Source organism: Aethalodelphis obliquidens, unplaced genomic scaffold (genome assembly GCF_003676395.1).
Source record: "Aethalodelphis obliquidens isolate GAN/ISIS:26980383/991018 unplaced genomic scaffold, ASM367639v1 scaffold102, whole genome shotgun sequence".
NCBI lineage: Eukaryota > Metazoa > Chordata > Mammalia > Artiodactyla > Delphinidae > Aethalodelphis > Aethalodelphis obliquidens.
The window spans coordinates 2,295,547-2,311,402 of NW_020838046.1; the positions used below are offsets into that span (position 1 = coordinate 2,295,547).

The 15,856-nt window shown below is 50.3% G+C and overlaps 2 protein-coding genes across 4 annotated transcripts in view; one reads left to right on the forward strand and one right to left on the reverse strand.

Moving 5' to 3' along the window:
- ARF1 (ARF GTPase 1) overlaps nucleotides 1–11,400 on the forward strand; it is an 18,182-nt gene extending 6,782 nt beyond the window's left edge. For 2 of the 3 annotated variants that reach the window (XM_027096376.1, XM_027096378.1), the window contains exons 2-5: nucleotides 9,315–9,499; nucleotides 9,575–9,685; nucleotides 9,794–9,918; nucleotides 10,079–11,400. In XM_027096376.1, coding sequence (XP_026952177.1) covers nucleotides 9,352–9,499; nucleotides 9,575–9,685; nucleotides 9,794–9,918; nucleotides 10,079–10,240 — 546 coding nt within the window. In that variant the 5' untranslated portion in view covers nucleotides 9,315–9,351 and the 3' untranslated portion in view covers nucleotides 10,241–11,400. Of the gene's footprint in view, nucleotides 1–1,606; nucleotides 1,742–9,314; nucleotides 9,500–9,574; nucleotides 9,686–9,793; nucleotides 9,919–10,078 lie in introns of those variants that run through there. The other variant, XM_027096377.1, reaches the window with a different exon arrangement.
- A 1,289-nt stretch (nucleotides 11,401–12,689) lies between these two features.
- Nucleotides 12,690–14,962, reverse strand: CUNH1orf35 (chromosome unknown C1orf35 homolog). The gene is made up of 8 exons (XM_027096367.1): nucleotides 14,799–14,962; nucleotides 14,558–14,708; nucleotides 14,343–14,388; nucleotides 14,171–14,250; nucleotides 13,888–13,960; nucleotides 13,607–13,692; nucleotides 12,971–13,096; nucleotides 12,690–12,888 (listed from the first exon to the last, which is right to left on the reverse strand). Exons 1-8 carry the CDS (start codon nucleotides 14,890–14,892, stop codon nucleotides 12,831–12,833), a joined length of 714 nt encoding a protein of 237 aa, XP_026952168.1. The 5' UTR covers nucleotides 14,893–14,962; the 3' UTR covers nucleotides 12,690–12,830.
- Between the last annotated feature and the right edge of the window lie 894 nt (nucleotides 14,963–15,856).

The window sequence follows — 15,856 nt, forward strand, 5'->3', positions numbered from 1 at the left end:
GTGTGTGTGTGTGTGTGTGTGTGTGTGTGTGTGTGTGTGTGTGTGTGAGAGAGAGAGAGAGAGAGAGAGTCTCTGTGCTCATGTTGAAGCTTTTAGCTGCATTGAAAGGACTATAGTGTAACTGTGGATCAGTCTTTGACATTGCTTGGCCCAGAGCCTTGTTTGCCATTGAGGTGAGGTTGGAAGGATGAGCACTCTGTTCCACTTGTGTTTCACCATCTGTCAGTTGGATTCATTGAGTACTCTTGAGCTTTTGTGTGCCCAGGGCTGTGCTCATCACACAGCTACTCCTTACATGAGTGTGCTGTTAGCCCCACAGTGTGTGGAGGGTATGCTGAGAACAACAAAAAGGAAAGGACTCTTCCCTGTGGAAGATGGCATCTGAACTTGGCTTCAGAGGTTGAGTGAAGGGCTCGGTGGGCATGGCATAGAAAATCAGTATGGAGAGGGGACTGGGAGCACAGCCAAGGTCAGAATATAGGCCTGAGTGACTTGCTGAGGAGTTCCAAACCAATGGTGCTCTGTTTGCCACTAGGATGGGTTGAAATACAATTCTAATTGATTTCCAAAGAACCACTGATGTGCAGAATTAGTAAGGAGTTGGTGATCAACACTTTTCAGGGTATCTGGGTGGTTTACAGTTGCCTGTAGTTTCTCTAATCCTGCTTTGCATTTTAGTCATAAATTGCTTTGTTTCCTCCATTTTCAGTTTAATTTGTTATACATTTTAATGTTCTGAGGTTGATGCAAATTTGTTTTTGGTTTTGTTTTTTCGATCTTTTGATTTCTTTTTCCAGTAACAATTTCTTTAGACTTAAGTGTGTTTGGAGTCAGATGGAGGGTATATATGCCCTGACTTCTGGAGTAGAAGTGCTCCTTAGGGTCCATGGCACTGGCCCCACCACAGTGGGGGGCCCAGGCGCCCACCACCAGGTCTGCAGGACCTGGAAACCATTCCATCACTGTTGCCCCATCCCACGGGCTAGCATACTCAGATGGTCCTGCATAGCTACAGGGGGCCAGGAATGTAGGTTTACTCTGGAAGGCCTCAAGCCCAGGGACAGATCTGGGAGAAGAAAATACCAAGGAGCAGCCAGCGTCTGCCACCAGGATGAATGCACAGAACTGTGAGAGATGCTCCTGATGTAGCATCTGAGTGAGGCCTCAACTTGTGGGTATCATCCACTCTTTGTTTTACTCCAGTTGGGGGCCGCATGACATTTGTGTTCAGAGGTCCTACATGGATATTGTTTTCGTTTGGGGTAGACCATCTGGTTATTTGCTCCCATCTGTAGATTTCACGTCAGTGTAAGTATCTTTGGTAATGGGCTTTGAGAACAGTTATGTTAAAAAATAGTAAAACTTTAAGACTATGAATAAGGGAGAATTGCAAAAGATAACTAAATATATTCATCAGTTAAATGCTTTGGATTTTGTAGTTATTGGTAAGTAGGATTAATTGCCGTTTCACTGTTTCCACGCTCGCCTTGTGGTTCGTATGCTTGTTCCGTTAGACAATGGACAGTGACTCTTGGATGTTCATGTTAGTGTAGACCAAGAGCTACATTCATGAATGAAACTCATTTCTTGTTGTCATTTTAAGGATTTCACCTTGAATCTTAAGCTGGCCAAGAGGGACCTAAATTGAATTTCACTGGTTGCTCCTCCTAAGAATCAGACCTGACCGGAAACCCCTTCCTTCAGCTTTGGGAGGCAAGTTGCAGGGCATCTGGAGACCAGGGTTAGTGTACTAGTCTATGGATTTCTGGTACTCATCATCCTCTGGGGGTGGCGGTGGGGGGGTTGTTGGGAACGGGACTGCTGCATAGAGGCCAGGTCTAGTGCCTAATTGATTCCTGCAAAACATCCTAAAAGTTTTGTTGTGAAAAACAAAAAACAGTCTCTCATTGGAATTCACCTTTAGGAGCAGACCAGAACTATACAGTTCTAGAATGTTTTTGCATGTTCTTTCATTTATTCTTTTTCTTTGTATTGAAAGTTCAGAGTCAGTGTAGATGAAATGGGTGGAGGTGGTCAAAAGGTACAAACTTCCGGTCATAATATAAATAAATCCTGTAATATGAGGTACAGTATGGTAACTGTAGTTTACCGTACTGTATTTATATTTGAAAGTTGCTAAGAGAGGAAATCTTAAAAGTTTTCATCACAAGGAAAAAAAGATTGACTGTGTGAGGTGATGGGAGTTAACTAGACTTTTTGTGGTGATCATTTCCCAATAATATACACATATCAAGTCATTATTTTGTACAGCTGAAAATAATACAGTGTGTCAGTTATATCTGAATAAAACTGAAAGGAAAAAAAAAGTTCAGTCAACTTAATTACATCCTTTGAGTGTCTCAGGCTGAATATTCTTCCTTCTGAGCGTGTTGTTGATTCTTATCTTCATCACAATTGTGTTAGGCCTGTGAGGTGTATCTGCCTATCACTAGTATTGGCACATTCAGTATTCTTATGCTAATTTTTATGAAAAAGTTACAACCTGTAACGCTCTACCCAATAGCAGAAAAATGTTAGAGCTACAGAAATGGAATGTTGGACTAATAGAGTAATGACTGAAGGCTTTATTTAGCTGATGGGGTGGAGCTACAAGTTGATGTACAAAAAGCAGTTTGTAGCAGATTATATTATGTGATCATATTGCCTATGAAAGTAGAGGACCCCCACCCCTTAAAATTAAATCCTACATGTCAGGGATGAATTAGGCTTTTGAGTGGTTGATAATCTAAGCACATATTTGACTGCTTGAAGAATGAATGAAACCCTTGTTTTATAATGTATATCAATTCCTCAGGAGGATCTTCACTTTGTTAATTTTTCTCAAATTAGATATTAAAATTGACATTATGAACTATTGAGCTGTACATTTTACTGTATGTAATTTACACCTAATAAACTTGACTTTTTTTTAAAAAAAGCAAAACGAAAAAAGTTCTGATGTCACCTAGCTGTTCATTTGAATAGGGGATTCATCCATGTGATCTCTCATTTACAGAGGGACCAGAACAGCCCATCACATCTGAGGCACAGAATAGAATCCAAACCCTTGTTTTTTGCCTCCTTGGGTCACATTTTCATTTCCCAAGACATGCTCTAGGTTAGTGGTTTATTCTTCCTACTGATTCCCAGCAGTTTAGGTCATCTTGATATGGATACAGAGATTTTGTTAAGTAAACCAGCTCTAACAGTTTCAGAAAATGTGACAAACTTGCCTTCTGCAGAAGTAAGCTGCACGGCTCTGTAGGGGAGGGCTGTCCCATGCTTATCTTGAATCCTCTGAGGCTTGTTAGGAGATGCAGCAGGCACAGGTAGAGCTCGTGAGTACATATATTTCTCTTCAGCAGCTAAACCAGTCACTCTGGATTCATTTACTGGAGTGGAACGGGTGTAAACTCACGCTACATTTTTTCCTCCCTGCACTGGCTTTCCCAGGGAGGCCTGTTGTTGGCCTTGGCCTGTAGCCTAGTAGGTCTTTGCATGCAGGAGTGTAGGCAGCCAGTTGTGTCCTGTTCTTTGCTATAATGTTGAACTGCCACCCTATCATTGTTTCTGGTCCTAACCAGAAAAAGGAAAAAACCATTCTTAAGGGGCTGTGTCCGCTCAGAGCTTTCTGTCTCAGGAAAGAGACGTGCTGTTGTTACTCTTGCATCTTATGAGCCAGCTCGAAGGTGCAAACTCAGGCAGGTGCGGGGAAGTGCTCTTTTGAGAAAATCAGCGTCTTCACTGCTTATAAATACTCACGGCCATTACCATGAACCTGAAAAACAGGTTTTGACCTTAGTGCTAGGGATCCTGGTAGAGGAAAGGGTGAAATAGGCCTAGGCTGGGCATCCTACAAGTTAGAACCTGTGTGGAGAGGCCACGGAACAACTCTCATGGTCACTGTTGAACCTTTCCACTGTGATACTGTGTTAGGTCAGGAGCTGCCAGGGCCCCTGGACCAGGTGCAGGGCGGTTATAGATAGATGCTTGTATAGTGGGAGAGACCAAGTGCTGTGTGTAGCGTCTTAAACCCTAGAGTTTGTGCTCATCCCCATCCAGGTTCAGCCACCAAATATATGGCCCACTTCCCCTTTGGGGCTTCAGGACTTGAGTAAGTTAAAAAACTGTGTATGGAAGGCAAGGACCACACTGATAATCAGGGCTCAGCAGACTGCACGGCCAAGGCAGGCCAGGGGTGAGTGGACAGACACGCTTGGGTGGGGAGGGGAGGAGGCTCTTGGACTGCCATGGCTGTGACTGACTGCATTTTGAGGCTGACATGCGGGTGTGGGCCTGCTGCTGGGCCCAGTTTACCTGGAATGTTCCATCAGTCCCATGTGGGAGTTGGGAGAGTACACTTAACCTTTTCACCTCTTAGTGCCCAGGTTTTTGTGTCAATTTGTAGGAACATAACACTAAAACAGGTATAAAACAAGTATAAACAGCAGTCTTCCATCCTGCCTCCCAGGGATAGCCTCTTTCATGCCTCACTGTACTAAATAGTGTGCTAATACTGTTTCTCAGTGTGTCAGCTTTGGACAGTGAGGGTTGGCCCTTGAGACCACAAGTTCTGGCCTCAGCTTTCCAATACACAGCAATGACAGTCAAAGTATCATGACTGAGTAAATATTGTTCACTGCTGAGTCAAGTGGTGACTGGCTTATGGTTTCCCTCAGGAAATCTTAAAATGACTTCTTTGCATTTTCATCCTTGGGTTTTTTTCTGTGTACCTGTGATTAGTTTTTCCCAATTCCCCTAGAATTGCCAAACCCCACGTTTAAACCACATAGGTAACTGTTCCTCTTTTCCTGGAACTCTCCTCCTTCCTGCTGCAGCCTGCGCTGGCTGCTGTTCAGGCCTGCCTCTGTGTCTCCCTCCATCACCTTGGGGGCTCCCTCTGCCTGTGGCAACCTGGAGAAGAAGGCATGTGTGAAGCCTTGCATTTCTAACCTCTGTTCTGCCCTTTGGCTGATACAGAATTACAGATTGAAAGTGCTGCTTATGTCTCTCTTTTGGGGGAACAGTTTGAGGTTCACCACATAATTGAGGGAAAGGCATGGAGATTTCCAGTTCCCACATAGCCTTCCTCACTATATCCCCCACTAGAGTGGTGCATTTGTTACAGTTGATGAACCTACATTGATACGTCATCATCCAGAGCCCATAGTTTACCTTAGGGTTCACTCTTGGTATTGTGTGTTCTGTAGGTTTGGAGAAATGCATATTGACACGTATCTACCATCGCAGTTTCACACAGAATAGTTTCACTGTCCTAAAAATCCTTTGTGTTCCACCTATTCATCCCTCCCTTCCTCCTAACCCGTCACAAACACTGAAAGGATCTTTTTACTGTCTCCACAGTTTTGCCTTTTCCAGAATGTCATATAGTTGGAATCATAGGTGTGTAGTATTCTTAGATTGGCTTCTTTCACTTAGTAATGCACATGTATGCTCCTCCACATCTTTTCATGTCTTGATAGCGCCTTTCTTTTTAGTGTTGAATAATAAAATATTGTTTGGATGTACCACAGCTTATCCATTCACCTACTGGAAGACATCATGGTTGCTTCCAAATTGTGGCAAAATTTTGAATGAATAAAACTTTTTGGAATGAATAAAACTTCTGTAAACATCAGTGTGCAGGTGTCTGTGTGGACAGACAGTTTTCAGTTCCTTTGGGAGCATGATTGCTGAATTATATGTTCAGAGTATGTTTTGTGAGAAACCTCCAAACTGTTTGCGGACAGCTGTACCATTTTGCATTCCCTCGGGTAATGGAGGAGAGTTCCTGTTGCTCCACATTCTTGCCATTGCCAGCGTGTGTTCTGGATTTTGGCTTTTGGTCATTCTAATAGGTGTGCAGTAATAGCTCATTGTTTTAATTTGCATTTCTCTGAGGACATATGATGAGCATCTTTTCATTGCTTACTTGCCTTCTGTAAACGTTTAATGAGGTTTTCATTAAGATCTTTGGCCCATTTTTTTAATTTTAAAATTAAATTTGTTATTGTTGAGTTATAAGTGGTCTTTGTATATTTTGGATGACAGTCCTTTATCAGATGTATCTCTTGCAGATATATTCTCTCAGTCTGGTTTTGTCTTTCACAGAGCAGAAGTTTGTCATTTTAATGAAGTTCAGTTTATCAGTTATTTCTTTCATGGGATCATATCTTTGGTGTTGTGTCTAAAAAGTCATCACCATACGCAAGGTAGATGTTGGTCTTTTAAATTGCTCCTAGTTTCCTCCCTTTTTTTTTTTTAATATTTATTTATTTGGCTGCGTTGGGTCTTAGTTGCAGCATGCAGGACCCAGTTCCCTGATCAGGGATCGAACCTGGGCCCCCTGCATTGGAAGCTCGGGGCCCTAGCCACTGGACCACCAGGGAAGTCCCAGTTTCCTCTTTTTTAAATCTTGTGTGTGTGTGTGGATTTTTTTCACTTTGGTTGTGAGGTCTGCTGTTCTCTGTGTCCTAATGCCCTGTTCTTGTTTTGTGGGCACCAGGTACCCACCATGTCGATGACAAGGCTGTGTGTGGGTTGGGGATTTTGTTTGTTTTTTATTGTTTTTTTCTTTTTAAATGTCTTCTGTCTTCTCTCCAAATTCTTTGTTTCAGTCACTTGCATTGGGGGCTTCTTAAAGGGAGATAGGGGTGTGGCTATTTGAGGGCCTCCAGGTGCAAGAATCCATAGGTCCTTGCTTTGAGGCCTCTGGGTTACATGTGAGGGTCTGCAGGGAAGTGTGCCTCCCTGTTGATTTTGCCCATATCCGTCTGTTTCCAGTACAGTGCACCCCATGCCCTCCTCTGCCTGGATAGTGGAGTCAGGGCCCCTGGTTCAGCCGCTCCAAAAAGGTCCCTTGGCTCTCCTGCAGAGCTGAGGATGAGCACTCGGTCAGGGTCAGACCTCACCAAAATTTGCTGACTTCTGTCACCTCTTTCCACCTCCCCCCACTTTTCTCTTTTGAGTCAGTCATCACTTATTTCTTTATTGGTAACGATTTCAGGAGTAAGCTGAGATAAATGTGTGTGTTCAGTTTATTCTGTCTTCCATAATTTATCATCATCTATAGGAAAAATGGCTGTCTGCAGAAAAGGAAATATAGTAAAGATATTTTTAAATTTTACTTTTATAACTAGGTAATATTATTCAAAACCAAAAAGCATTAAAGTGTTGAAAGTGCACTGAAGCCTGCTGGAAGCGCCTCCACGGGACACCTCTAGGACCATTGGAGCATCTAAGTCACAGTGGGGTAGTGATTCTGACCTACTGAGTAAACTAGGAATGCACAAGTTCACACTATATCAATATATGGAGAAGTGGTTCCTTGCAGTAGAATGCTAACTAACTAATAGCTGGAAGGAATGACTCAGTAGAAAATCACCATTTGACAGTCCTCATGGTAATAATTCAGCCAGGAAATGTCAGAGTGCTAAAACTAGAAGGTGGAAGTTGGATGAGGAGCAGGACGTGGACTTAGTCACCAAATACTCACTGATGACTAAGGCAGAAAGTAACTTGCAGTGGAGGCCTGGCGACTCCACCTGAGCCTGTCATCAGAGGTGATAAGGAATGGTGGGGATCTGGGGCACGCCCCCCAGGTGGAGTGCAGTGGGGCGTGCCTGTGGCAGGCCCATATCTGTGTCCTTCATGGGTCTGGCCTCTGACCCCAGCAGTGTCCATCCAAAGTCCAAAGACTGGGGAGTTCATTGTTACTTCTAGGGGGGTCAGGTATGCAGGGCAAGGCTCCTTCCAAGCCTTGACAGTGGCTTCCACCAACACCCTCTCAGAGGTCAGGTGCAAGCAGCTCCTGCCTGCTTGGAACAAGTTCTCTGTGGTTCATTTGGTTTTCTGTCAACACTCACACAGAGTTCTTCCCAGTTGAAGGCTGCCCAGCTCTCCACAGCTTGACTTCACCATAGGTGCCAAAAGTCCAGATTCCTGGCTTCCCTGGTGGCACAGTGGTTAAGAATCCACCTGCCATTGCAGGGGACACAGGTTCGAGCCCTGGTCCAGGAAGAGCCCACATGCTGCGGAGCAGCTAAGCCTGTGTGCCACAACTACTGAGCCTGTGCTCTAGAGCCTGCGAGCCACAGCTACTGAAGCCCACATGCCTAGAGCCAGTGCTCTGCAACAAGAGAAGCCACTGCAGTGAGAAGCCTGCGCACAGCAACAAAGATCCACCTCAGCCATTAATTAATTAATTTTTTTTTAAAGTCCAGATTCCTAAGCATTTGAGAAAGTGACCGTTTTTTCCTAAGGCCTTGTTTGCAAATAAAACAGTTGAAGGAGGAGAGTACTGAGCATGGAGAGGCCAGGCCTGGGCAGCTCTGGTGCCTTGGGCGCCTTTTGGGACAGGAGATCCTCTCCTCCGTGAGCCTCACTCTCCCGCAGCTGTGGTCACTTGTTCCTTCCTATAGGTTTGGGTGTCTGGGCCTGGTCTCTGACCTTGGGTCCAGCCAGCTCAGTGGTATCCTAGTGTTTCTGCCCTGCTGAGTGAGGAGAGCCTGGTGGGAGCCCAAACACAGCACACGTGTTCTCGTACAAGCATGTTGCTGCACCACACAGGCCTTCTCCTCTCTGGGACAACACTGACCACAGCTCTTGGGAAGGTGTCCCCTGGCAGGCTCCCCAGGGTCATTGTTGTGGGCTCACCCTTAGACTGAATGCCCTGGTGTGCTGCCCTAGAGCCCAGGTGTTCTCACTCCACCGGTCCTGCCTGCAGGGTGTGCTAAGCTCTCAGCGTGTTGGGAAAGGTTGGTCTCTTTTGGTCTCTGCCATGGGCCCTCCTAGCTTCTTGTGTGTTAGTTGCCTTAACATTGGACTGTTTTTCACTGAGACTTGGAGCAGTTGGGAGACATGGTAGGGCCTTGGAGTGGTTGTTTATGGCCCCTTGAAAAGCTCTGTATTAGATTATGGAGAATCTAGCATTCATTTGAAAGCCACACCTCTCCACGCATGTTGGACATTGCACCCCACAGTGGCAGGTTGTAGGACTGAGGTAAGTTACCCTGAGGCCTTGGGCGTCACTTCCTGATACAATGGCAGTAGCTGCTTCAAAATCCGGTCAGCCCTGTTCTAAGATTCCCATTCTCTCCCTTTTAAGGGTGATTTTAGGGCTCGAGAGGCAGGCAGGCAGGACTTTTTCTTTTGGATAGGAACCAGAATTTCATCAGCTTATGCCTTGTGAGTTTTCAGGAGAGATAACAGGATGTCCGTCTGTCTGTCTGTGGGTGAGTCTGTCCCTGAGCTGCTGCTGCTTTGCTGGCCCTGGGCAGCACAGAAAGAGACACAAGGACTCCTTGTATCTGCAGGTTTCTCTGGCCAGTGTTGCTCCCACCAGTCTACAGCATGGGGAATATCTTTGCAAACCTCTTCAAGGGCCTTTTTGGCAAAAAAGAAATGCGCATTCTCATGGTGGGCCTAGATGCTGCGGGAAAGACCACCATCCTGTACAAACTGAAGCTGGGTGAAATCGTGACCACCATTCCCACTATAGGTGAGGAGGCTGGGCCTCGGGAGGCTAGGGGATAGTGGTAGCCCTAGGGAGAGCCTCACACTGGGTCTCCTCCAGGCTTCAACGTGGAAACCGTGGAATACAAGAACATCAGCTTCACTGTGTGGGACGTGGGTGGCCAGGACAAGATCCGGCCTCTGTGGCGCCACTACTTCCAGAACACACAAGGTGAGGGTGGGCCACCCCATTACAACCCTCAGGAGGGGGGCTGTGGCCTTTGGGAGAGGTTGGGAGTGTCCCGGGTGCTTACACTAATGCTTACTGTTCCCTATGCAGGTCTCATCTTCGTGGTTGACAGCAATGACAGAGAGCGTGTGAATGAGGCCCGAGAGGAGCTTATGAGGATGCTGGCAGAAGATGAGCTCAGGGACGCTGTTCTGCTCGTGTTTGCTAACAAACAGGTACGCATGACTGAGCCACCCTGTGTGCTGGTGGTGGGTGCACGTTAGGCAGCCAGCCTCTCAGCGATGGAGGTCTGACGAGGCGGGGGTCACAGGTCAGGTGGAGAGGGTTCCATGCAGTCCCCTTGACCCACGCCTGCTTTGCTACCCTCCCCCCTAGGACCTCCCCAATGCCATGAATGCAGCTGAGATCACGGACAAGCTGGGTCTGCACTCTCTGCGCCACAGGAACTGGTACATTCAGGCTACCTGTGCCACCAGCGGGGATGGGCTCTATGAGGGACTGGACTGGCTGTCCAATCAGCTCCGGAACCAGAAGTGAGCTGTACTCCTCTCTCCTCCCTTCACACTCCCTCCTTCTGCCCTCGCTTTACTCTCATGTGGCAAACGTGCCCCTGTGGTGTGAGTGCCAGAAGCTGTCTCCATGGTCGGTCACAGTGTGCTTCACCATGCTGTAAATGTGCAGACGCAGCCTGCAACTGGGTTTTTATTTAATGTAAATAGTTTTTGTTTCCAATGAGGCAGTTTCTGGTACTCCTATGCAATATTACTCAGCTTTTTTTATTGTAAAAAGAAAATCAACCCACTGTTTAGTACTGAGAAGGGATTTTAGGCACACGGGTCATCCAGGAGTCGCTGTGTCAGAAAAGCCCGATGTTCCTCTTCTGGGCTTTACGTCTGTGTTGAGATCCATTTTGGTGGTTGGTTTTTAACCCAAACTCAGTGCATTTTTTAAAATAGTTACAAATACAAGATAAGGAGAACACTTGAACACACAGAAGGGAGAAATGTGCCTAGTGTAGGTTCTGCAGTAATGGCCTGAGTCCAGTCCACCAGTGGTCTGTTTCCCGTTGGGAACGTGAAACGGGGCAGAACCAGCTATGATCCATTCTGCATGGTCACAATAGGATCCCTGTGATTTGCTCTGTCTTGGGTCATCCCACACCCCATAGCGTTTGTGCTTGTATCTGTGCTTACATGGCTGCCCAGGAGATGGGCTGGAGGCTGCAGCCACCACTCTCAGACCCCTTGGAGGAACCCCAGCCTTTTCTTGGGTCAGCATGGGCACTTTGGTTGGAACGCTCTGGTTTGAGCGGGAGCCCTGCAGTCCCCTTGCTTGCCTGCTCCGGGCTCTCTGGGGTCTCACCAGCAGGAGCGTGGGTGGTCATCCTTGAGCCCCAGCCCCTCGGAGCCCCTGTCTATGTGTGCTTTCACTCCCTCAGCCTGCAAGGGTCAGATTTGCCATCGAAAAATGATAACCTCTACTTTTTTCTTTTGTATTTTGATAAACACTGAAGAAGCTGGAGCTGTTAAACTTTATCTTGGGGAAAACCTCAGAACTGGTTTATTTGGTGTCGTGGAACCTCTTAATGCTTTCAATACACAATTAGTAATCAACTGTTTTGTATACTTGTTTTCAGTTTTCATTTCGACAAACAGGCACTGTAATTACAGCTATTAGAATAAAATCTCTTAACTATTTCATGGCTCTCCCATTTTTGGGTGCCCCTGACTGACAGTCTGCCTCTTGGAAGCTGGGCAGGGACAGCTGCTTCCTCCTCACTTAGGGAGGGCAGCATTGATCTGACTTGCCCTGTTCCCTCTCTCTGCCCATCCCTTCCCTGCCACCCCACCCTTGTCTCCCTCCCCCCCTCCCCCACCGCTTCACTTTCCATGGGTGGGTGTGGGTATGTCCCAGTGCCCTTGTGGTGACCACCTCATTGGTCTCATGCTGGCAGTCCAGCCCCCTGGTCCCAGTCTTGGCAATGCCTGGTTGTGAAAGGAACGCCAGGGTCACCATATGGAGTATGCCCAAAAGGCTAGGGCCAGGTGTTATGTGGAGGAAACCCCCCACCCTTCCTAACATCCACCCTCTGTGGTACCCCCCAAGCCAGCCAGCTTGTCCTCTGGAGGGGCGGGAACCCCTGGCCAAGCTCCACGTCACTGCCACAGCGATTGACCCATGCCTGGCTGGGTGCTTTGTGCACCTGTGCCATAGACCCTGTCCCACTTTTGCAGGGGTTGTCCCTCTGACCTGGAGCCCTTCTTGGCACCCTTGTTCCCCCCACTGGGTGCAGGCATTGGCAGGCGAAGTTCCAGGTGTCCTTTCCCCCAGAAGGCAGGCTGCCCCACCATAAATAATGATCTGCTCTAACAGGTTGAAAACCAGTGCTGAGTGCTCTGAAGACAGAATTGCCTTCAGCTCTCATTTCTTTGAAAATCAGAAGCAAAACAAGAACCTCCATAATGAATCCAGGCTGGGTTTTGTCTTTATTCCAATGTGGTTGTAAGATGTTTTCACTTTTTCTGGGGAGGGCCAGGTTGTATGTATGCCTCCCAGCCTTGGAGATGGGGGGCCGGGTGGAGGGAGCCAGTGCCATAGCACGCAAAGGGGATGGGGGTGAGACAGTGGTTAAGAGGTCCCTTGGTGGCCTGGAGAGACAAGGGTGGCTCCAGGTACAAGTCCAGCTCCCCATGATCTAAATGCCCAGGCTGCCCCTTCTAGCATGCTCACCTACCTGCAGCTGAGCACTCTTTGGCCCCTCTGCCTTCCCTGCTGGCCACACATGACCCAGAGCTCTTGGTACACCTGAAGTTGATGCAGGGGACCAGGCCAACATGGGACCCCAGGATGCTGACCACCAAAAGGACAGTGCCCCTCCCAATGGGCTTGCAGGTAGTCTTGCTGGAACTCAAGAGATTTACCACATTTTCACACATCACGTTCTATTGTGACACAAGACAACAACCTTCCCTTTAGTATGAGACACTTTCCACTTAAAATAAGTTTATTTAAGTACAAAGAATGAGTCAACACAAAGAAGAATAGAAGTAGCCATACTTGGCCACAACTAAGCCTCTTTGGGGACCTGGGGTGACCCCCACAGGCCAGCCCTCCAGATCCCTGGGCCTCAGTCGCTGTCATGCCTGCGCTTCCTCTTGCAGCAAGTCGAGGAGTCTGAGTCATGCCTAAGGGAGACCAAGGGACACCTGGCGTGAGGGCCCCTGCCTGCCCAGCACTGTGTCTCCATCCCCAGGCAGCTGCACCTACTGGATGGGAGCAGGGGGCTGTGAGGAATCCGGCCCCTTCCCGTGCTCCTTTTCTTTCCTCCTCTTCTCTTTCTTGTGCCTCTTCTTCTTTTTCTTCTCCTTCCTGCTCTTCCTGTGGCTTTCAGGGCTGCAAAGGATGATACGGAGTGCCAGGAGCCTCTGGGGTTTTGGGGGTCTAGCCGGGGTGGGGCCACCACAGTAGCCACTGACCATGTGTAGCCATTTCAACCTCAAATCACTAAAGGAAACTCCTCAGTACCGTGTGTGGCCAGTGGCTACCATGGTGGGCATCACAGACACATTCCAACCACGGCAGAAAGGTCTGCAGGGCAGCACCTGACAATCTCATGGCTCCTTCCAGCCTTCCCCATTGGGATGCCCCTGCACTCTTGGGGCCGGGTGGTGACCCCCTCCTGTGCTCCCCAGACCCTCGCACAAGTGGCCCATGTCTGAGCATCCTCCTCCAGGGCCCCTGACCCTGCAGGGGGTTGGTAGGCAGTCCTGAGACTGCCCCAGGGCTCAGAATCTCCAGAGGCTCCTCAAAAGAAAAAAGGGGCTGGAGCTGGGGAGTTCACTGACTGGAGAAGCAGCCAACATGCCGAGAAAACAGTGAGTTCTGTGCCCTGGGAGGCCTTACCCCGGCTCCACCTTCTCCTCTGACCGAGGCTTCTTTTTGGCCGAGGCCGGGGAGGTCCCTGTCCGACTGCTCTCCACGCGGTGGTGCTGCCGCCGAGAAAAGCCACAAGCCACTCAGCGGGTGTGCGGGGCGCCCTGGCATACCGACCGGCGAGAACGAGCCAGAAGCTGGGAGGGTATCCCCAAGGAGAGACGGCCTGCCCCCATGGCCCTCAACAGGAAGAGGCACTCAGACCGCCCCCCACCCCACCATGGGATCCCAGGATGTTTGGGGGTAGTTACCGTGAACACTGAAAGCCCCAGCTTAGCAGCCTCTTTGTCTTCCCGGGACAGCGCCACTCGACCTGCAGAGCCACTGCGGGGACGTGGGTGAGATCCCCCCATGGTGAGACACACCCCCACAGACACACCCACGGCGAGGACCGCCCATCCCCAGGCCTCCCTAGAGAAGTGGTGCGCCCAGACGACCCGTGCTAGCGTCCACCTGGGCGGCTGACAGTGCGGAGCCCCGAGGAGCCACGCCCTCGCGATTTCTGGGGCCCCCAAGGACCCTCTGGCCCCGCACCTGGAGCTCCCCAGGCCCAGGAGCCGGTCCACTCCCTTCTCGGGGTCACCGCCTTCCCGCTTACAGACTTCGACAAAGTCCTGTTGGGGAGGGGAGTGCAAGTGCTCACCGCAGCGCAGGGTCAGACCCCTCCCAATCCCGCCCCCGCACTCCAGGAGGGCCCACCACTCACCTCCTTGCTCAGGCCGGTGGGCTGCTTCCTTACGTTCTTGTAGCCTCTGCGGGGGCCGCGCGTGAGCTTCAGGGAGCTGCGGGCCTCGCCTCGGCCCCTGCCCCTGCCGCGCCCCCCCCCGGGGGGAAACCCACACCCGCCCCCCACCCCCCCCCCCCCCCCCCCCCCCGCCCCCCCCACCCCCACCCCGGCCCAAGCTCTCAAGGCGCACTCACAGCGCTGCCATGAGCGCCTCCTGCTCCGCCTGCCTCACAGCCGCCAGCTCCTGCTCCCGGCTCAGACCCGCGCTGTGCTCCCGGCCCTTGGCGTACCAGGTGAGGTCACGGCCCTTCTGCCAGCGGCCCACCGGGGCCATGAGCGAGTTGCCTGCGGGAAACGGAGCGCCGAGTGCTCGGCACGGCCCGCGGGTCGGCGCACCCCCAGCCCGCGAGCCCCCGGTCCCTGCGCCCCACTCACCCAGGTAGTTCTCCCTCTGCTTATCAGTCTTCACATCCTCCCAGCTGAACTGGTCCTGCCCGCCGCGCACGCCGCCCCGGCTGGAGCCGAACATGGTAACAGGCAACCCTCTACCTCCCGACTTCCCGGTACCCAGGCCCCACAGGTCCCCGCTCCCACTCACGCGTCGCACGCGGTGACGTCACGCCTGCGCCAAACCCGTGCGCTTGCGCTCTGTTTCCTCCTCGCCTCCCGAAGGTGTCCCGCCGTGGCGCGCCTGTGCCTCAGTGCCGGCCCCCGAGCGCTTGCGCACTGCCGCGGGCCCAGCGGTGGCGCTGGCAAAGGTGCGGAGGCTGGACCCGGGCACCCCAATGACAGGACAGCCGTTATTAGAAGTCACATTATGTGGGTGACGCCCCAGAGTCACTGTTCCCATTGTGTGCCGTGTTCCCTTGGCTGTGCCGGCAGAGGGGCAGGCACTGGAGAGACGTCTGCAAACCCGCACTGAGTTTCCCGGCTATAGCTGCTTGAGGTTTCGATCAGGTAGCAGGCTGCCCCAGAGACAGGGAGCCGCCAAGGTCAGGTCGCGCCTGCACCGCTCGTCCTCCGCCGTCGGGGGTACCGGCTGTGTCCAGTTCCCAAGGAAGCACACCTCATCGCGTTCGTTCCCCAGACAGCGCAGAGAACGCCTCAGTCACCCACAAAGTGTTGGCAGATGCTTCTCATTCGGCACCGTTTCGGTCATTGCTGCTGTCAGGTGATGGCTCAGTATCCGAAGTAAATTGAGCTAGTTGTAGGGCAAGCGCGTTCCGTTTATCACCAGAGCGAACCAGACTAGATTCAGTGATAACGGTGCTAGTGAGTGGAGGGGTGCCACTCTATTAGCCAACCCCTGCTGAATTGAAACCGTCGGCTGAACAAATGTTCTCTGAGGAATTTACAGCAAGGTGTCAAGAGTGTTATTCTGTATGCCCTTTGTATTAGTCCTTTCACAAGACACTGCCCTCCTGCAGGTTACTCAGTGAATTCACCTGATGGGCTGGCAGGACATTAAATGAGAAGAGGCCTTTCACCTGGCC